General features: G+C 46.9%; 1 protein-coding gene across 3 annotated transcripts in view; it reads right to left on the bottom strand.

Annotated features, from left to right (window-relative positions):
- AK8 (adenylate kinase 8) overlaps positions 1 to 22066 on the bottom strand; it is a 126506-nt gene that overhangs the window by 29062 nt on the left and 75378 nt on the right. For all 3 annotated transcript variants that reach the window (XM_057724447.1, XM_057724448.1, XM_057724449.1), the window contains one exon: positions 20403 to 20544. In XM_057724447.1, coding sequence (XP_057580430.1) covers positions 20403 to 20544 — 142 coding nt within the window. The remainder of the gene's footprint in view (positions 1 to 20402; positions 20545 to 22066) is intronic.

Raw genomic sequence — 22066 nt, 5'->3', positions numbered from 1 at the left:
ATTGGGATACACTTTTGTTTCTTTTTCTTGTCTGATTGCTATGGCTAGGGCTGCCAATACTATGCTGGATAGAAGTGGTGGGAGTGGGCATCCTCGTCTTGTTCCAGATGTTAGTGGGAAGGCTTCCAGTTTTTCATGTTGAGTATTATATTGGCTGTGGGTCTGTCATAGAGAGTTTTTATTCTTATTTATTATAATATTTTATATTATGTTGAGATACGTTTCCTCTACACCCACCATAAATGGATGTTGAATTTTATCGGATGCTTTTTCTGCATTTTGTCTTTTCTTTTGTTGATGTGGTGAATTACATTGATTGATTTGCGTATGTTGAACCATCCTTGTGACCCTGATGAATCCAGCTTGGTTGTGGTATATCACATTGCTTAGTTTTGCTTGTTTTGGTATCATGCTGTCTATGTTCTTTTACAACTTGCTTTTCCACTGAGCAAAACAAATGCATAAAGATGTGTGTGTGTGTACACCATTGTTACTGCAGTGTTTGTAACAGAAAACAAAAGAAAACAACTGTAAATAACTTAAATGTCTGCCAACAGAGGGCATTTAAAGACATTATAATACATCTGGACTATGTAAACCTGTTCATAAACTATTACTATGTAATAGTTTGCAGTGTAGTACTATGCAAACATTTAAGGATTTATAACTTTATATAAGATACAGATGTCCACAATATTTTATTAAGTACGAAAGCAAGTTACAAAAGGACATACACATGATTTTATTTAAAAAAAGAATCTGGGTTATCGTCCCAGCCACACCCCTTGAATGGTTCCCTACTTGGTTCAATCATCTGTTCATCAAAGGTGAGCTCGATATACTCTCTGCCCTCATGGAGGAGAAACAGACAAGGCTGTGAATGGAGAGGGAGGGGCTCCGGCAAGTTTCCCAGGAGATAATACTAAATACTCAAAAGGCAGTGCAGAAGGGCTGACGGAGGTGCTGAAAAGGCAGGGCAGTCCTGTGGGCAGCGGGTGCAGGGCACAGCCAGGAACACCAGCCACCCCCCTCCCCACCAACTCCCTGCAAGTGAACTGGAGCTCCAGCCTCCCTGAGCCCTCGTTTTTAGCGGCTAAGAGATTTCAACTGATGATTCTTAGGAATTCTTCAAAGTCTGAAATTCTCTGCTGACATTCGCCAAATGCAAGGATGACTCAGGCTGAATCCCAAACCTCTGGGGGAAGCTGGGGGCCTCTAGCTCAAGGGAACCCTCTCCAAGACACTCCCTCTAGTTAAAGCAAGGGCAGGGGCCCAGCCTCATGCGGGAGGCTCTCAGTAAATGTGAGTGGAAGGAATGGGTGACGGAATGAGTGAAGTCAGTGTGCAAGGAAGTGCATAACAGAAGGGCTCGAGCACGATTTTAAAGGAGATTTTTCTAAAATGTTCTTCAAGGTGATCATGAGCTTGCCTCTAACACAGCCAAGTGCCGGGAAGACAATTCAGCAGACAGGGCTCCCACCTCTCATTTCTCACAAAGCTGAGCCTTTCTGCCCACTGCCACTTGCCACTCCTGCTAGGTAATCAGATCGCTGTTAATTAATAAAGCTGTCAGGTGACTCGTCCTCTCTGGTCATTAGTACCCTTCCAGAAAGAGAATCCCGCCATCACCACCCCATCCGCCCCTCAGCTTGCAGCTCAATTAACTTAATGCTATGCAAATGAGAGGCTCTTCTCATCATTAGCTTATAGCCCGCGAATGTTAATCACATAATTGGGCCTTCAACAGGGTAATTAGACACGATTTCGTCCATTAGTCTTACAAGGCTAATTATTGTTGAGAGGAGAATGGGGGACGCTCCCAGAGCTCCACGTGAAGAGGGGCCTCTGGTTAGAGGAAAGGCGCGTGGTGGAACCTTGGCCAGGTACAAGGGCAGCCCCATTCTGGGCTGTCCCAACCCAGCATCCCAATCGGCCGGTGGGGGGCAGACAGGGGAAGGGCAGGGGACACTGGGAAGGATGGCAGGTGAGCTGGGTGGAGAAAAAGAATACACAAAGCACTTAAAGCACCAAACAAGAGAGCGGCCAGCCTGGGGCCAGGAGGCCCGGTTCTGGTCCCCACTCACTCACAGTGTGACCACAGGCAAGGTGCTTAGTCTCTCTGGGCTTCAGTTCCTCCCTCTGCCATTTGGAGGGGGCACTAGAGTGTCATGAATTTGGATCTTGGGGTGAAAAAGAAAGCTGAGACTCTGGACGGGTGGGGGATGGGGAAGACGTGGTGGAGAACCTTGCTGGGGAGCAGGAGGGACTGTGAGGGGAGGCCCTGGGCTCGCTGAACACACACCTTGGCTATAACCGGGGCGGACGTGAGGGCGACATTGAGATGCCTGTTAGGAGTCTGTTCTGGCTTGCTCAGGCTGTTAGGGGCTGAACGTCCCCTCCAAAATTCCCATGTTGGAGCCTTAACCCCCAGCACCTCAGAATGGGCCTTTAAAGAGGTGACTAAGTTAAATGAAGCTGTCAGGGTGGGCCCTAGCCCAATCAGAATGCTGTCTTAGAAGAAGAGGAAATTTGGACACACAAAGAGACACTTGTACACAGAGAAAAGACCACATGAAGAGGCGGCAAGAGGGTGGCCGCCTGCAAGCCAAGGAGAGAGGCCTCAGAAGAAACCAATCCTGCCAACACCTCGATCTTGGGCTTCCAGCCTCCAGAACTGCGAGGAAATGAATTTCCGTTGCTTAAGCCACGAAGTCTGCAGTATTTGTTATAGCAGCCCTGGGAAACGCATTCAGATTCCTAACCCGTATCTCACTCTTACCACATCCAAAACGTTTGGAACCGGTGTTCCCTTCCCCCAAACCTGCTCCTCCCACATCCCCGGTCAGTAGATGGCCAGCCCCCTCTTCCCAGGTGCTTCAGCAAAAACTGGAGTTGTCCTTCACGGCTCTCTTTCTCATGGGCCCGGCATCCAATCTGATGGCATCTCGACTGTGTCAGTTCTACCTTCAAAATATAGTCAGAGGCTTCCCTGGTGGTGCAGGGGTTAAGAATCCACCTGCCAATGCAGGGGACACAGATTCAAGCCCTGGTCCGGGAAGATCCCACCATGCCACAGAGCAACGAAACCCGTGCGCCACAACTACTGAGCCTGCGCTCTAGAGCCCGTGAGTCACAACTATTGAGCCTGCGTGCCACAACTACTGAAGCCCACGTGCCTAGACCCCATGCTCTTCAACGAGAGAAGTCGCCACAATGAGAAGCCCATGCACCGCAATGAAGAGTAGCCCCCACTCGCCACAACTAAAGAAAGCCCACACACAGCAATGAAGACCCAATGCAGCCAATAAAAATTAAAAAAAATTAAAAATATATATATAGTCAGAGCCCAAGTACTCTTTGCCACTTGCATGGCTACTACCCTGGGCCAGGCCACCAGTATCTCTCACCTGGATGGTGCCAACTGCCCTCTACCTGGCCTCCCTTCTCTGCCCTTGTCCTCCTACCTAGAGTCCGTTCTCCACCCAGGAGCCTGAGTAATCCTTTCAAAACATTAAGTAGATCCCATCACTCAACTGCTCATCACTCCCCTCTCCAGGGGCTCCCCCTGACTCAGAGGAAAAGCCCGCATCCTCCAGGAGCCCCATCTACCTCTGACTCCTCACCTCCCACTCTGTCACTGCTCCGTTGACAACAGCCTCCATGATGCCCTTTGAACTTGCCAAGCACATTCCCACCTCAGGGCCTTTGCACTTGCTGTTCCCCCTGCCTGGACAGCTCTTCCCCTGAACTTCCCAGGATTTATTTAAGCCTCTGCTCAAGTGTGCTCTTATCAGAAAGGCCATCCCTGACCACCTTCCAAGTAATGTGCCATCCCACCTGCCCCTCCCCACCTTCCTGCCCACCTCCCCTTCTCCCCTTTGCTCCACTGGATGCTCTCCATGGGACCCAACATACTCTGTATCTGTGGTTGTATATAGCCTTTATCGCCCCTGCAGAAATGTAAGCCACATGACAGCAAGTGTTTTCTGTTTCCTTTTGTGTTCTCAGAAGTCAAGCACTGCCCCCCCGAAAAAATAAATAAACAAATTAATTAATTAATTAAATAAAATAAAAAAGAAGTCAAGCAGTACCTGTGTGTAACAGATGCTCTGTAAATATTTGGTGCTCAGCTGAACAAAGTCATCCCCATCTTGCCTGGGAGGAAACTGAGGTTCAGAGATGATGAAAACCTGCCTGACCTCACACAGCCTATACGGGCAAAGCCAGGATTCCGGGGCCTCTTGCTCAACCACTGTCCTGTTAAGTGGCTTCCCATCACCAGGACAATGTATAAAGTGCCGTGAAGGTGCAGAGCAAGGAGAAGCATCAGGGAAGGCTTCCTGGAGGAGGTGGAGTTTGAGCTAAGCCTTGAAGGAAAGATAAGATTTGGACAAAAACCCATGGTGCTCTGAAGGAAGACACATGAGGAACAAACACTCAGTGTTTAGGAAGCAGGAAGTAGGCAGATCTGCTCAGGGCGGGGGTTGGTGCAGGAAGTGGAGGGGCGTGTGGGAAAGAGGGAAGCCCTGAAGCCCTCCTCTCCTGATCCCCACCCCCACCTCCTACTCTGTGAGAGGGAGAGTTCCAGACCTGGTGGGTTTTCCTGGTGCATGAAGTCCTGTTCTAGGATCTAGAACCTACACTTCAAGAGCCAGAGACCCGGACAGAAAGGAACGGCTCCAAGAGCTACATGGGGTTCCGACCCACTTGCCCCCAGGGGCTGGGTGGGGTCTGGAATCTGCAGACACCTCAAAGCCAACCAGGAGGCAAGGCCCAGAGTTCTATAATCTCAGAAAAAGTAAAGCTGAACTTCAATTAGTGGGAGACTTTCTGAAAAGTTTTATTATTACTATTATTAAATAATTACTGTGATATTTAGGGAGGAGAGCTTCAAGCTTTTCAACATCTGCCACCTGAATCTGGCAGAGGCCCAAGCTTTTAAAGCACAAGCGAGTTCAACAGTTCAGCACTTTATTTATGCCTCCAAGGAAGATGGAAAATTGAAGTACACACTGATGCCTCCCAAAGTCTCCTATGGGTAAAAAAAACAAACATGATTTCCCCAAGTCATCTCAGCATCTGTCCTCTTGCCTTTCTCTGGGAAATGAATTTAAGTTAACGGTTGAGCGTTGCGCCTGCCAAAAATGGGGGCGTCTTCATCAGAGCTGGACTCAAATGCCAACTACCCCGGGCTCCATTCTGCGAAAGGTCACCTGTCACTCTCCACCGAGGCCTGGATGTCTGACAGCAGGGAGGACGTGTTTATCTCCCCTGATGCCTCAGTCACCACCGGCTTAGGCCCAACTGCTACTGGTCGGATAAAACCTGTTGGACCCCCAATAAGAGCTTAGAATCCACAGGGGAAACAGAAACTGAGATGTGCTTTGCCAACGAAGAACAGTCAACCCTGATGGGGGGAAAAGGGAGAGCTGGGCATGAGGGAAATTTTCTGGTGGTGAAGGTTATTAGACACTGAAATAGGAAATTGAGAAAAGTTGTCACTTTCTCCCCAAATGACACATTCACCCAGGATGCTGTGCTCAAAGCAGAGGGTGGCAAACTGACCCTGGACCCCTGCCTAGACCTCTTAGAGACAGCAGGGGAGTCGAACAGGCAGGACTGGGTGCTTTCAGGAAGTTCTTAGGAAAAAAATTTTAACGATTAATAAATACACTGAGTTTCAATACACTGCAGTAAGATGGTTAGTGTCAGTCTTTAACTAACAAAGTTACTAACCAAGAAAATACCACTCAAATCTCTTGTTACATGTGTGCCCTGTCTCTTCCTAAAGACTAACCTCCCAGGCCCTCCATCACCCAGCATCTCTCAGGCTCCCAGCCTGCCGGCTGCCGTGAAGTGCCCTGCGGCCAGCACACCACACAATGTGCCTTCTGGTCCCGCTGCCCACTGGGGACAGCAGAGCAAATCCTGTGGTCGCCTGGGCTCCCTCGCTCTCTCTGGGAATTCACTGCACTTTTATACTCTGAAAGAGCCTGAAGGCTGCAGGCAAAGAGTTCAAAGGTAATGTACAGTTTTGCTGTTGCTGCTTCAAAAGTAATTGCTCTTCTGCTGTCAAGACAGATGACAAACCTTAGTAACGCAATGTCATAAACTAAGTTTTAACCCATGAAAAAGAGCGGTGCCGACCTTCCACGTTTGCGCAGAATCATCTTCACCAGACTTTTTCTTACACAAACATTGGAAATAAGTGGTAAAATGTCAGCAGTCCCTCGGTGGGAAAATAATGGGAGAACTTCCCTTTTTCTACTTCAGTCCTTATTTACTGAAGGATTAAAATGCTGCAGTTCCAGGGACGGTGCCTGGGCACCCCGTCACCACCATTGGCCACAATCTTGAGCTCAAGGCCCAGCGTGCACCCCCCTTCCTAATAACTCCAGACCCGTGACCCAGACACCGCCTCTGAGAACCACCGCCTGCCTCCCCTTCCGACCTCTCAAATTCCCATCACCAGCTAGTATTTACTTTTGCTACAACGAAGCACAACACTCACTCTCAGAGCCAGGACCGTCGGGGTGTGCTGTCGCCATGCGCTGAGTGGCTGTAACAAGTGCCGTGGACACTGAGCTGGTGGCCCAGGAAGATGGCCTGTGTCTCAGGGGGAGCAGATGCCAAAGCGTTGACAAGGCAGTTCACCCAAATGGGACGCCTTAGCACATGATGGCAGAGATCTCAGAGATGCTGGAGGGATGAAAGGGTTGCCGGGACAGATGGCCTCCGGGATGAGTTTTAAATCTTTGAGGCTGTCTCCAAAAGCATGCCTTGCCCATGGAAAGGTGAAGAATACGGAATGTGGACAGGCGGGCGCTGTCCATCCTACACAGGACAGGGGCGATATGGCATTTCACAAGTGCTGTTTGAAGTCACAGCTCACAACCCTCAATTCCCCTTGGGCAGTTTGCCAAGCCCAGTTCCAACCACTTCCCCTCTGGGCCTCCTACACTCCATCTAGGGACAAGCCCCAGGCCCTGGAGTCCCTGAAATTATTTAAATTAGCCAATCCGCCAAGAGCCTGCAATACCTAGCTAACTGCCCGCCTGCAGACGGAAGCTGCCTTCCACGGCTCAGCTGCAGGCACCTTGTCCTCAGGGTGCAGGCCCCCTCATGGCCTCGTGTGGCAGCCACCTCTCATTTGGAACTGTAAGTAACAGAGGTCTGCCTTTCATCTCTCTGAGTGTCATTGTGTTGTGTCCTGTCACCAAAAGAACATTTAAATCTTACAAAAGAACAGGGGCCACGCTTTTTCACAGCCCCCACGCGACCTGCGAGGCTGTTCTAGCATTCAGATTCCCCCGTCTGTCTGGGTCTATGGCTTCTCTGACAAAAGCGCAGTTTCGTCTTTGTGTACCTGCGGAATCATCTTCTGCCCCCCAGATTGCCACGTGAACAAGGAAGTACCTTCCTCCACCAAGAAGGGAGCTGTGTGCTTGGAGGGGCAGCCCGGGCCATAGTTTCCTTGGTGAGGAACTGGTCTGACCTTGCTTTTCAGAAGATCTGATCTCCACACAGAGGCCCGGGGCTCCCAGTATATTAGGAATAAATGCCGCTCCCATCCCGGAGCCCCTCGTGGGTACGCCAGGCCCTGCGCAGAGTGCTTCCGCAGCACCGCCTCCCACCCCCCGTCTGACATCCTCAGTGCCATGGTCCCTGGTTCTCAGTTGAGGAAACTGGAGCGCAGAGAGGCTATTAACCTGCTGCAGGAAACTCAGGTTTTGATATCTATCTGTTGACAGCATCATCTTGGTTGTACAGAGCATTTTCTGATCCCTAAGTCCCACCCACACACATTTTCCCAGCAAACACGTACATGAATCCAGCAAAGGGTGAGGTTAAAAGGTCTGGGTTATCACCCCATTTAACAGATAAGGAAACTGAGGCTTAGAAAGGTTATGCAGCGCCCCCAGACAGCTTACCAGAGAGCTGCAAAGCAAGATTGTCAGAAACATGTCGAACTATCCAGAAACTTTGGGGGTGGGGAAGGATGGATACAAGAGACCAGGGTTGAATGTAAAAGAAAGAGAAGAGCCAGAAGAGACAAGGCCTGGGGCTGCCCCCACTCCCACCTCCGTCACAGGCACACTTTCTATTTCACCCCTGACCCCAGACACTCTGTTGAGACAATGGCTACTTCCTCCAAGGCTGTTCACTTTGACGCTGAAGCCCTCGAACCCAAGTGGACATCTGCCCCGAGGGCCAATGGACACCATCCCTCACGTGACAGAATCTGAGTGGCCAGGGACCCTGCCATGGACAGCCGGACAGCCGCACAGTGACTCCGCTGTCAGTCAGGAGGGGCCTTTCAGCTCACTGATCTTTCAGAAAGATCTTTCTTCCAAAAACAAAAAGCACCCGTGCAGCGCACAGTCCATGATATGTATTCCAGCCCATGTCTGGCAAACTCTTGGACGGTGGCAGCAAGGCAGGGTCAGTCGGGTTCTATTAGCTCAATTAATGAGGAGTAAGATAAGGCTAACATCCCGCTTGCCGGGCGGCTCAGCACAGAGCTGGAGTAATGGAGTTATTAACCTCAGTCAGCCACGGAATTCTGCTGCACATTCCAACTCCATTTCCTAGTTCAGGCCTCCATTAATGGGCTGTTTATTATCCTTAATCCGCAGAAGGATCAGCTGCAGAAATATGAGAGCTTCCTGGAAGGACCAAGTGATAATAAATGAGAGAGAGAGAGAGAAAGAGAGAGGAGAGAGGGGCAAGAAATCCTCTCCATTTCCCATTTTAATTTTTCTTTTGCTCTTCTCTTAAGAGATTACAGCACACTTCTCACTTTGGAACTCATCAGAAATGGCAACGCCATTCTCCGAGTGTCTCGCTGTGCTGTCCTCCAAAACACAGTGTCATACGCCACTAAAAGATAGTAAGCTTTGAAATCTAATTAGAGAGCTCTGGCATAGTAACTGCATGCCAGTTCAGTTTTCACTTTCATAATGTACCATGATATTCCATTGTTTAAACCTAACATAGCTGAACCCGAGAAATCAAACCAGCAGTCAGCGGAAGAATTTATCAACATTGTTAAACGCCCTGATGGAGATTTTCCAGGTTGCCTGGCTCCACGGGGCCCTTCCGGACAGAAAGGTGATTTTTGTCTTTGTCTATTTCAGGGCCACTCTCTCATCCCACGTGCTGCCCAGTGAATAAGGAGCTACCTTCCCCAGTTCCAACCAACAGGAATCTTTAAAATGTCTTCCGAAAAAATAAATAAATAAATAAAAATAAAATGAAATAAAATGTCTTCCGTAGGTAAAAAAGCAAGCAGATTGCGATTACAGGAAAAATATTTTGAATAGAACTGAGTTATTTGCACCAACCCGCCGTGAGCAGGTACAGCATTTACTCTCTGACGGCCACCCCCTCAGAGTATGATACTTGCCACTTTAGCCTCTTTTTATGTAACAGGAATTCAAAATCACACGGGTAACTTTCCCAGTAAATGCTTTCACGCTTCTTAACACGTAGGCAAATCAGTAGCTCACCTGTTGAGGGCGTGTGAGTGTGTGATTTATGTGAGAACGGGAGAGAAAACTACACCCTACACTTGGAATGAGAGTGTGTCCTCCCAGAAGGAGCCAGCCCCCAGGGCCCCCTGTGTCCACGGCACTCGCCGATTATAAGCCACTCGCACTCATATTCCACTCGCTCTCCAGAGCAGTCGTGCTGTCAGGTTGAAAGGGTAGATGTTATTGCTGCATTTGACAGGTAGGAAAACTGAGGTTAACCGTAGTCTTTTCAAGCCAGCTAGCCAGGGAGCAGGAATAGATGCGCATCGCCTCACAGAAAGGGCATGATGGAGCCGTTTCCAGGTTCCCGTTGGTCTCCTCCACGTGGCCTGGGCAAGGGACATGGCTTCCCTGAGCCCATGTGCCTTTTACGTAACCAACCTACTTCATGGGGCTATTGCATGGATTAAAGGAGATGCAAAGCAGGCCCACGACTGGCCCTCAGTAGATACCAGGAATCACTGCCATCATCCTTGCTGTCAGGGTAATGATGAGGGTTAAAGATGAGGGGGCAGGACTGGGAAGGGGAGAACTGTTCTCAGTGACTCGCCATAGGAGCAAGGCAGGACCGCTGCAGAGCAGAGTCAGAAAGTGGATGCAAAGATGCAGAGGGGAGAGGAGGAGAGCAAGGAGCCTTTGCCAGCACCAGCAGCAGCCTGGCCAGAACATTCCAGGCCACCTCCGACCACCAAGCGGAGGCTTGTTTCGAGGGTCTGGCCCCAGGAAATCTGAAAGCTTCCAGACCTATATGTCTGAGGGGCCAGGCTCGCACCGGGCAGGCTTCCCTTGGGTGTGGGAGTCCCAGCTTCTCCAGGGGGGTAGTTCATGTTGGCTAACCTGGGTCCCCTTGGTGGCTCTGCTCCCCGGTTCCCTGGGGAAGGGGCTGTGTTTTTAGCAAAAGCCAACAAGACACTCAGCACCAGCTAGGAGCCAAATGCAATGAGAGGAGACCTGTCACTGCTTTCCCAGGGACAACCAAACCCCTCTGGGCTCCTTTGGATATGGGACACACAACTGTCTAGTTCAAGAAATAATAATAAATAAAAAATTAAAACCCACCACATTCGCAAAGGAAACTATAGAGCAGCCACCAGCTTTCACAAAATGACCTGGGGCACAACAAGCTAATCGAAAATACTGTCTTAGGTGATTTCCTCGCCGTCCCCTAATTTAGTCCAACGGAGCAGAGAAGGTGAAAAACATTAAGGAAAACAGCACTAATAAAACCACCGCTGCCATTCTGCCGAATTCCACTGCCACTGACTCAGCGAGGGTCCCCCTCTTTTACCCTCTTTCCAGGGATTTCTGAGAGATGCAGCAACACTTCTGACCTGGGACCTTGCAGCTGGACATGACCAGGACCTTGCCGGCCGGGCCTGCAGTGGTACAGCCCGGGTTGGGGGAGGAGGTTCAAGGCACGGCCTGCCCCGCCCCCTCCTCACAGCATCAAGGTGGGGGAGGATGCAAAAAAAAAAAAACAAGAACCAGTCTGTCTGATACACTGCAAACTTCCCAACATCAGTCAGAATGCTATACTCCCTCTCCATAGTAAACATTAATTTTGAAAGAAAATACCGTGCTACAAACTTGCAGCATGAAATGAATTATTTTACAGTCAGGCAGAGGGCAGATTTCTGGATGTAGCCTTGGATACTTCTTTCTTTGTTTCTTTCTTCTATTTTTTTTTTACTATTATTATTATGTTTTAACAAACTTTATAGCCCATATTATTTGTTCTCAAATAACTTTTTCTCCTTCTTTTTCAACACATCAATTACTTGGCTTGTTTCCCTCACTGTGGGATGTTCGAACCGAGAGATTGATACCGCTCGGCAGAATATAATTTAGTATTATGTGCCATGGGTTTATGAGGTAGGAGTCAAACAAAACATTGCATTTGAACACTATCCATTTATTAGCTCTAAGAAGAGATTTATATTTGACAAGGAGACAATAACTTCGTTTTCTGATAAGCCAGAGGGGTCTATTTCTGTGTTCAATACCCAGAGTAGCTTACCCTTCCCCAATAACTCTATTTACTAGTATGAATATATTTTAATAATAAAATTGATATATATGTAAATTTATTTTAATCTAATTTCATTGAATCCTCCTTAAAAAAAAGAGCCTTTGTAGAGTGTTTTCATATCTGAATTATAGATTTCTGTATCGTATTCCCAGATTGATTTCCAGGCTATAATTCTGTCAAGATTTCCTCCCGGTGTCAAAAACAGCAACACCACAGCTAGGGTGCTTTATAATTGGCATCACAAGTGAACCAGAATTACAGCCCTGATATTCATCCCAGTGCTAGGTGGGTTCATTTTAGAATATTTCTCTCTTCCTTAGCCTATACCTGGACTTGAAGGTTTATGGCTAGAATTACTTTCTGAATTAATCATAAAAATGCTTAATTGAAAGCTAAGGTGGAGGAAATGGATTAGTCAGAGATGAGAAAGGAGGAGGGAAAATACACCCTCAGTGATGGGAGAGAAATACAGAAGGATGATTAAACAGTGGCATATGATTAAATCTACGTTGCAAACAAATATCTTTTTTTTTTCTCTGCTTGTCCTCTGCCTTAGGGTCAAATACATTAAACTGATATTATCTACTAAGTCTTTAGAAACTGATTTTTACCTCGTGGTGAATGGAGAAGTATTTCCTTGCAAGCCTGTCCTAAATGAAAGAGGTTCTTGAATAATCTTCCCTGAGATGTTTTTAATAAATGCCGTGCCCTCTCCCTGTTGGTCGTGCAGTCCTGCCATGGTGCACAGGGTCGGTAAATAAAACAGTCATTGTTCTTCCCTTCAGGGTTTAGAAAAATGAGAGCTAGATTCTCTCCCTGTGCCTTGTCAATGACCGGCCCCCAGCCTTCTTTTAAGTGACTGTTTTTGCATTTTTCCCCAGTGCCTTTCATCTTCAGGTAGATGAGTTTACTTAGAAGCTAACTACTGACACCAAAGTCTGTTCTGTCCCCAGAAAACGGACTGAGTGGAAACTTCACCTCATAGCACTGTGGTCCCTGGAAATTCCCCGTCAACACGGGTAGAAAGACAGGATGCTCAGGCTGCCTGCCGGCTCCCTGCTGCCCGAAAACTAAACGGACCTTTCAGGAAGCTCTCCAGACCCAACTCCAGGGATATAATTAAGACAGAGTTGAGGAGGAAGCTCTCCAGACCCAACTCCAGGGATATAATTAAGACAGAGTTGAGGAGAATCCAACCGTGGGGGAGAGAATAATGCCCCCACCAAGAGGTCCAACTCCTGACCCCCAGGATCTGTGAATACGTTACTTTACATGGAAAAGGCGTTTCCCACATGAGATTACATTAAGGACATTGACAGGTCAGATTATCTGGGTAGACCCAATCCAGTCACATGAGTCAGTAAAATCTGAGAACTGTTCCCAGCTCTGGTCAGAGGGAGATGCGACCACAGAAGACTGGGTGTTGCAACATGACTGGCTTTGAGCACAGAGGAAGGGGACGATGATCCCAGGACTGGGGCAATCTCTACAAGCTGAAAAGGTGAGGGACAGACTCTTCCCAGAGCCTCCAGGAAGGAATGCAGCCTGTCCGACATGATGTTAGCCTTATAGAATTGGAAGACAGGAAATGCATATTTTTTTTTTAATGTGTATTGTTTAAGCCACTAAGTTTGTGGTAATTTATTACAGCAGTCAGAGAAAACTTTCTATTTTCTAAAACCAATTCATACTATTTTTAGACAAACAACAGACCTCTTCGAAGACAAGTGATTTGCAAAATATACCCACCTTGGCACAGGTGTAGACATTGCCAAATAAGGGTCCTAAAAGTTCTAAGAGAGAGAGAGAGGCAGGGAGGGAGAGAGAGAGAGAGAATGGATACCCCTTGGAAGAAGAATTACTCCAGGAAACAGCAGAACACTTTAGATAAAACCTTATCAATATGCTCAAAATAATTTACAGAGAACAGACTCTATGATACGAGAAATCAAAGAAAAGAGGATGAGATAAAACTTAAAAGGAGATGAAAGAAAACTGACAACACTAAGGGAAAAAACTCAAGGAAACGTAAAAGCATGATAGAAATGAAAAATAAATTAGAAGCAACAAGAAATAAATACGATAACAATTAAAGTTATCATGAAGGACAGATTTGAAAAATAATACAGATAAGAAAAGGGAAAGATAACAGTACTGGAAAGAAATCATAATTATGGAAAACGTGATAAATATCCAACGTGCACATACTTGGTCTTCCTGAATAAGAACACCAAGAGGATGAACCAGAAAAATACTAATATATGTACTAGAAGAAAATTCTCCGAGATAATGGAAATGGAAAGGATTCATAATATTCCAGAGAAAAGTAATAAAGAGAACCGAGGCTGAGACATGGCCTGGTGAATGTAAACATACTGAGAGAGAGAGCAGATCCAGACAGAAGAAGTACATCACCTACAGTGGAAAAAAATCTCACTGGCCTCAGGCATTACTGCAACCCCACAGGTGTCAGAGCACAGCAGAGAAGAGACACAGGGTGCTGAGGGGTCAGAAATGTGATGGCAGAATCCTTTACTTTGTTAGATGTTGTTTACAAATAAAGTTAACAGAAAGACACCCTCAAATGTGCAAGGATTTAGGAAGTGCAGCATGTATGTACCCTTGCTGAAAATGACTCAAAGGCATGACCCACACAAACAAGCAATGAATCAAAATTGATAAATCGAGAGGTTGAATCATGTAAACAGCTGGCGCTGAAATCAGAATCCGGTTGAAGGGAGAACGGAAACTCTGCAAGTACAGTAAGTACAGCTGAAAACAAAGTGTAATTGGTATATTTCTAGAAAGAAAAGCTTAGTGATCTTGGGAATAACCTGTGTATAACAGACTGAGACCAAAAAATTTCAGAATGTCTGTCCCTCCCTGCCCCCAACCCCCTCCCCCGCCAAAAATGGGCAGTGGGTGGGGGAGGGGAATGCAGCGGTGGTACATATGGGAGCATTTTTCCTTTCATCTTCCATGCGACAGAGTCAAAATATTCCGTTTCCTTTCAGAACTGACAAATTGAGAAACACAAGTTTAACGAAACCACCATGACCAGGCTAGCAGAACCAGAAACAGATTCTCTTCTAAACCAACTGGGGGGTGCAGGGAAGAGGAGAGAAGCCAACAACAGCAATAAGAAAACAGAAAGAAAACACGGACTAAAAAAAAGAGATGGAAAATGAAGGACACCGTGACGCAGCATGAAATAAAGTGATAAAAGCAGAAATAAGTGGGATCAATTCAACTCTGCAAGGGAAAAGACAAGCAGGTCGACGAAGAAATAGCAAACCCAATCTCATTCTGCCCTACATGACAACCTAAAATAAAGGATGCAAAGTAACTGAAGGTAAGAGACATGCAAACGCAACGAAGCAATCAGGGCTTGCGTTGCGGGTGAAAACGGCACATTGAAACACGCGCCCCTTCTGTCTCCTCCCCAGACCCCACAGAAGATTGACGGGAAAGGGACTCTGAAAACCTAACCAGCAACGCCAGGGAGAACAGAGGAAGGGAAGGCAACTAAAAAAGTTTTCCTGAGGCTGGAAGGCAGCTAGACCAGCGGCAACAAGCTGCAGAGACCTCAGAAAGCCAAACCCCGAGCTGGCAGTAGGAGAAGCTGAGAACCAACCCCGTCCTCACCAGCAAATCGTCAAAAAGGCTCAGGCACGCTCACTGACACAGAGCAGGGCCCTATGGTCCTTCCCCCCCACCCCCACCCCCACTCTGTGTCCTCCACCTGCCTCGTCTGTGGAAAAGCTTTAGCCAACGAATAAGTTTAACCAGAGAAGTGAGAAAATGCAGAAGCAAAGGAAAACAAACAAGGCTAAATAATAATCATTTAGTCAGTAAGCAAAGTCAAGGACCTTTAGTTCCTCTTCAAGGGCTACAGGTAATATTCTGAGCCACGTCCTGGGAGCTGTCTTGTAGATACTGAAACCCCCACCAGGTGGAAGACGTTAACTACATGATGGCCAGGCTGTAGCCATGACATAAACTGCCACAATCCCGAGAACTGGCCTCAAAGAAACGGGCACAAACCGACCCTGGAACTGAAGACGAACTGTGCCTAAAACACTGCACCCAAAACAATCAAGACGACGCGGACCAGACCACCACGACCAATTTCAAGAGCTGACTGTGCTGTTTCTGCACGTAGCCCCCTCCCTCCGTCTATAAAAGCTCTTGCCCACTGAGTGTCAGTGGGGGGAGTCGGCCTCTGGACAGAAGTCCCCCCAGCCCTGGGCTGCCAGCATTGCATATAAAGCAAACTTTCCTTTCCACCAAACTTGCCTTCTTTATTGGCTTTTGAGTGGCGCGCAGCACCAGTAACAGTCCAGTCAGAAACTGGTGGCTAAAATAAGGACGATTGGTTAAATCTGCTTAAGAGATTAAGCCCCAGATCTGCTCCTCCCCCAATCCAGCTGCATGAATGCCCCTCCTCCGCTGGGGTAGACATGAAGGTTTATTCTCTAGAGCGGATATAACACAGGCTCTTTGGACTTGAAGAATGCCTAGCACAGTTGAGAGTCTGAGTCTGTACCAAAATGAGGGGAATTAGGTTAAAAAAAAAATACACGTATGGCATGCAGTATATGAGACCGCCGCTCACCTCCCCCCAGTTCCCACTGTCCTGCTTCTCCCTCGGACCCCAGACCTTTAACCTCCAGCAGGAGATTGGATGAGTCCTCTCTGGGGAATCTGACGTTTCCAGAGGAAAAGACTTAAAGACGCTGTGTTGGTGGGAGGGTTCTGCACTAAGGGCCCAAATAGATCCTCCTACAGTGAGGAAAAATGCTATGGGCCTCATCTGTGCACTCAGAGCTCCCAAATAGCTTTTTAGTTTCCCGTTCTTACACGTGAGCAAATAACCAAGGGTAACCTAACATTTTTCTACTGAGAAAGAATGAAACAAAAATTCAGTAGAAACAGACTATCCAGGAGGGGGAAATCCTCTCCTCACTACCCCCCTGCAAAAACAAGCTTGCCGTTAACACCTTCAAAAGAGAAGAGAAATCCATGAGAAAAGATCAAGAAACTATGAAAGTAATATTCAGATCACAAAAAGGACCTCTTGACTATTATGAAAGTAAAACCGGTGCAGAAATTAGAAATTCAATATAAGGGAATTCAATGAAAAGAGAAAGTGGAGGAAACCTCCTGGAAAGTAGAGCAAAACAAAACAAAGGCAAACCACACACATACAAAAACACACAAAAAACAAAAGATATAGGATACAAGAGAGAAAAGATTTTTTTTTAATTTACAAGGCCAGTCCAGGAGATCTAATACCCAAATAGCAGGTTCCCGAGAGGACAGAAGAAAACGGAGAAAAGTCAACAAAATAATTCAAGAGAATTTCCCAGAACTGAAGGACGAGGGTTTTCACATTAATTTTTGGTCCAGTATTAATTTCCACATTAAATTTTGGTCTGAGTAAATGAGACCCAGACCAAAGAAATAAATAAAATTTCATTGTGAAATTCTTCAGTTTGGAGCAAATGTGATGAGGGTGTAACAGCCTTCTGTTGTTAAACCATCTTTTTAACTTGAGAAGCAACTGGAAGCTGTGCTACACTAAAGCAAGGAAGTATGTGAGAAAGAGGAAGATGTGTGATTGGGGAAACAGGGACTCCAACTTGGAAGAAAGGCAAAGGGAATTCCTCTAATCACTGTGCAGTAAAGTCCTGGAACAGCCCTGCAGTAAGCCTAGAGTAAAAGCAGTCCAAACAAGAGAGGAATGGGAGGAAATAAGAAAAAAGCTGGAACTCACAGTTGATATAATATGATGGACTTTGTGGAATATTGTTCTGAGGGGCTATTATAAGGTGTAGAAATAAGTAGCAAATAGACACAGAGAAAACTAGGCAAGCGAAGAAGCAAGGTGATTATTAACATCAGGAAAAACAAAATAAGAAAAGAAAGGCAAAACAAACAAAAAGGACGAAAAAGAGCTCCCAGTTGAATTAGCTCTCTGAAAGCAGGTTTTCTGGAAATAATACTCACAAATGTGTGCTGATATCTCATTGGCCAGAACTTAGCCCTGTGGTTCTACAGAACTGTAAAGGAGGCTGGAAAATGGTGTCTTTTATTTTTACCAATGTGCTCCAATGAAAACTGATGTTTTGTTACTGAGGAGGAAAGGGAGAATTCACGTTAGAGGAGACACGCAACGGTCCTATCACAGACAGTCACTTTCATCAAGATGACACTGCACAATGAACACACAGCTGATATAAACCTTTATGAACTAAATAACACAGCATCAAAACTCATAAAGCAAAAACTGCAGGAAACACAAAATCAAATTATTAACAAGCTACCTCTCCCCCAAAGTGCCAGCTCCAAGGAACAGTTACTGCTGAAGTTTCAAAACCTATTCCAGATACAGAGGAAGAATGAAAACCTATGAAATGATCACATCATTGATACTATACGCCTGACAAAGGACAAAAAAAAAAGAGGGAAGATTCAGACCCATTTTACATATGCATATTAATACAAAAAATCTAAATAAAAATGTAGTCAATACCATCCAACAGTGTATTAGTTTCCCACTGCTACTATACCAAATAACCACAAATTTAGTGGCTTTAAAAAGTTCAAATTTATTACCCCACAGTTCTGTAGGTCAGAAGTCTGGTACAGGTCTAACTATATACTAAGATCAAGGTCACCCAAGATGACCTCCCTACTTTAAAGCCAACTGATCAGTTACTTTAATTACATCTGCAAATTCCTTTTGCCATGTAAATACAACATTCACTGGCATGACATGGTGGGGAGAGGGACTGCTCAGCTTTGAGCTTCTGTCAGCCACAAGCAATATATTGAAAGAATAACACACCATGACCAAGTGACAGTCTTTCTAGGAATGAAAGGCTGACTTACAATTAGAAAACCTACTGACATAATTCATTAGATTCATACATCAAAAAGAGAAAGGAAAACATTTGTCTCAGAAGATGCTAAAAAAGGCCTTTGAATAAAATTCAACATCAACTCCAGATATTTTAAATTCTAAGAGCTATACTTCTTTAACTCTATAAAAACTATGTATATCTCAAATGACAGCAGTGCCTTAACAGTAGAATGCAGGACAGTCCTGCAGATCAGGGGAAAAAACACCTGTCCATCATGACTCAGTTCTGGATGTACTCCCCAATGCGATTAGGCAAAGGAGTAAAGTGAAAAATGTAAATACTGGAAAGGAAGAGGCAAAAGGATAAATATTTGTAGATGACACGATCATCTCCCTGAAAAGCCCAAGAGAATCAACTGAAAAGCTATCAGAAGCAATAAGAAAGTTCCAGGAAGGAAGCTGGAGTTAAAAATAAATAAGAAAAATCAATATCTTTCTTGTCCTCCTGAGAAATCCAGTTAGAAAATAAAATGGATGAAAATATCTTATCACAATATCAACAAGAAGAACAACAGGTAACATGATACCTAGAAATGCACTTAAAATGAAAAGCATGGTCCCCAATAAAGTGTTGATCGTTTCACCAAGGGGTAAAGAGAGAACAGGGCCACAGGCTGCAACAGACCAAGTGATAAACCTAGTGCAATTCCAGTTACAATGTCAATGGCAGGGACCTCCCTGCTGGTCCAGCAGGTGAGACTCCACCCTCCCAATGCAGGCGGCCTGGGTCTGATCCCTGGTGTGGGAAGTAGATCCCGCATGCTGCAAATAAGACCCACAGCAGCTAAAATAAATAAATATATTTTTTTAAAAAGTCAATGGCAGTTCATGATAAAAGTATCATGGTGTTCATTTGGAATAACAAATATATAAAAGAGATGATATTTTGTCCTGCATTGACTCTTGAAATATACGATAAAGTAGTTAAACAATGTGGTATACTGCAGAAACAGAAGCAATAGAAAGTTCAGAAGTACAACCAAGTGTATTGAGAGTCTGTATTTACAAGCAGGCAGTGTTCAGACCATATATAAATACCTACCCTCTGCAGCCACCAGCCCCAGAGCCCAGTCACAATCTCTGCAGCCATCAGCCCCAAACAGCCAGGACTTGATCAATAACTAATAGCTTCCCTAATTTTGCCACCATTTCCAATTTGGGGCCAAATTAGAGAAAGCTGAATATGCTCCCCTAACCAAGCACACAGAACACCTGTTTCCAGCTGGCCGCCCCCAGCTTCCCCAGGCCCTCAGCCTCCCTCGGGGAACCCCTGAAGCCTCATCTTTCCCACCAGAAAGCTTTCTCTCCCTTCTGCCTGCCTGTGAGATGTGGCCCACTCCCTTGCTATATACAGCAAGCTCTGATGAAACAGCCTTTGCTTTTTTCATTTAGGAGGTCTTTGTTTATTTCCACAGCATCTACAGTTGTCGGGTGCTCTCAAGTTCAATTTAGTGGAGGAAGAACAGAATATTCAACAATATTCAACATTTGAGAGAAAAAAAGAGGCTCGTACTGCATACCCACATCAAAATAAATATCAGAGGCATCAAAGATTCAAATGTAAAAAAGGAAATTGTGAAAACAGCGGAAGAAAACATGAATTGCTTTGCGCCCCAATCCCACGAGGAAGGCAAGACTGGCTGATGCATATTATCATTTGTGGATGAGACACTGAGGTCCAGCAAGGTGCGCGGCAGAGCCAGGATTGAACCCAAGCGGGCTCCTAGTTCACAGCATAAGTGGGGCAAGTGGTGGGGAGGGGATGAGTAAGACACACTCCCCTTCCGGAATGTGGAGAGGCTCCGGCAAACTGCCAGCTGTCAGACAGGTCTGGAGAGGTGGTGCCCCATGGCACGGACCTTCGCGGGAGACAGTGTGGCCAGGGCCACAGCCCCGCTGGGATCGGACGGCTCACCTGTTGGGCTTGTAGCCCAAGCTGTCCATCAAGTGTGCCTGGTCCAGGTCCCGCGGGAAGCCGTGCAGCACCCACCCTCTCTCAATGCAGTCCTGCTGGTCCAGACGCTGCCTCAGCACCTTCAAGATGATGTTGTCGGGCACTGCGGAGGAAGGAGGACAGCTGGTCACTCTGCCGCCCTGGGCACCTCTCCTGACCCAACAGGAAGGTGAGGGAGGATCCGAGGCCGAGGCCCACGGGCTTCCCAACTTTATCTGACCCTGGTCTGAACTGGGGAAGAGGCCATTTTAGGTGAACAGGGCCGTAGGTGCCCATTTCCCAGGACCCTCGGAGGTCCCAGCAACACGAGGAACACAGCTGCCCGAGAAGGGAAAGCACTGGGCGACCTTGACCTTGATCTTTCCCTGACTTTGACAGGATATGTGTCCATCGGCAGCCAGGGTAGCTCCCAGCCCTCCAGTGATGTACGGGCATCCCTCCCTGATCCCCCACCCCCCCGCCCCCAAGGATCCAGTTTTCGCAGCAAAAGACTTTTCACTGAAGCACACCTGGTCCCAATGGAAGGTTTAGTTTTCCTCAAATGGTACAGCAGTGGTGCCCCCGAGGCTCTCTGCTAATTCAGGATGCACAAGCAACCCCTTCTTCTCCCCCTTCCCCCAGTTCTCTCCTCCTTGATGTTTAGAATCAAATCTCTATCAAGAATCACAGCTTCAGTTATAACCGGCGACTGAAATCAAGTCTCACGGAGATGCTGAGAAGCCTCTTGTTTACATTACTGCAATTGACATTTTCCTGAAATTTATACCTCTCTTCTCAGATTCATTAAATGGCCTATGTTGCTAATGTACTGCGTTCTAGCAATTTGCACTGCATTTCCTGCACTTTGCACTCATTTTTCCAGAGATACTTGGTAAATATTACCATTGTTTGCTATAAATGTGGGCCCTATGACAAGCTGGTTTCCTGGAGCTGCAGTGACAGAACGGTTGGCAGCTTCTCTGGCGACGCCCGGTTCCCTCCATGGGTCAGCCAAGTGGCCCTAACGCACACGACTGAAACCTTCCTAAAGGCCCCCAGGCCGACAGCCAGGTGGACGTGCGGATAAGAGATTCAGAAGAAACACTGCTGCTTTCCTCCACGGTCGTGACACGCCAGGTTACTGCCCTGTTGCCAAAGAACCGTAAACCTCAATCCCTGACTTTGTTCTTTCTCACATCTTTCAGCCTTTCTCCCCCAGTCCCTAGGAAAGAGCAGGAGAGGAATTTTGTGCTAATGAGAAGATCTGGCTGCGACAGATCCGTGAGCAGTTGATACAGCTAATCCCATCCCTTCCCGTCTTAAACCTGCCATGGCTCCCCAGTGCTCTGGGGGTAAGAGCCGTACCTCCCCTGCAGTCAACAGGGCCCTGCAGGGGCCAAGTCTTGCCTCCCTTCCAGGTGAATCTCCCCCAGCTCTCCACCTCCCCTTGAATGTGCGGGTCCCTCCATCCAGAGCATCCCTCCCCCACGCCTTGCCTGGGGCTGGGCCCCAGACGAGTGTCTGCTCCCAGGACGGCCCGTTGCTGGGTGAGCACCTGTGCGTCTTCCCCTGCACTCGCCACCCCTGCTGTTAACTCTCTGGCTAATCCTTTATGTAATGCTGCCTCTCACGAGGACAAAGGGCCA

This window comes from Hippopotamus amphibius, chromosome 2 (genome assembly GCF_030028045.1).
Source record: "Hippopotamus amphibius kiboko isolate mHipAmp2 chromosome 2, mHipAmp2.hap2, whole genome shotgun sequence".
NCBI classification, from domain to species: Eukaryota; Metazoa; Chordata; class Mammalia; order Artiodactyla; family Hippopotamidae; genus Hippopotamus; species Hippopotamus amphibius.
The sequence above is the reverse complement of the archived record's forward strand: the minus strand, read 5'-3'. Positions and strand labels throughout refer to the sequence as shown.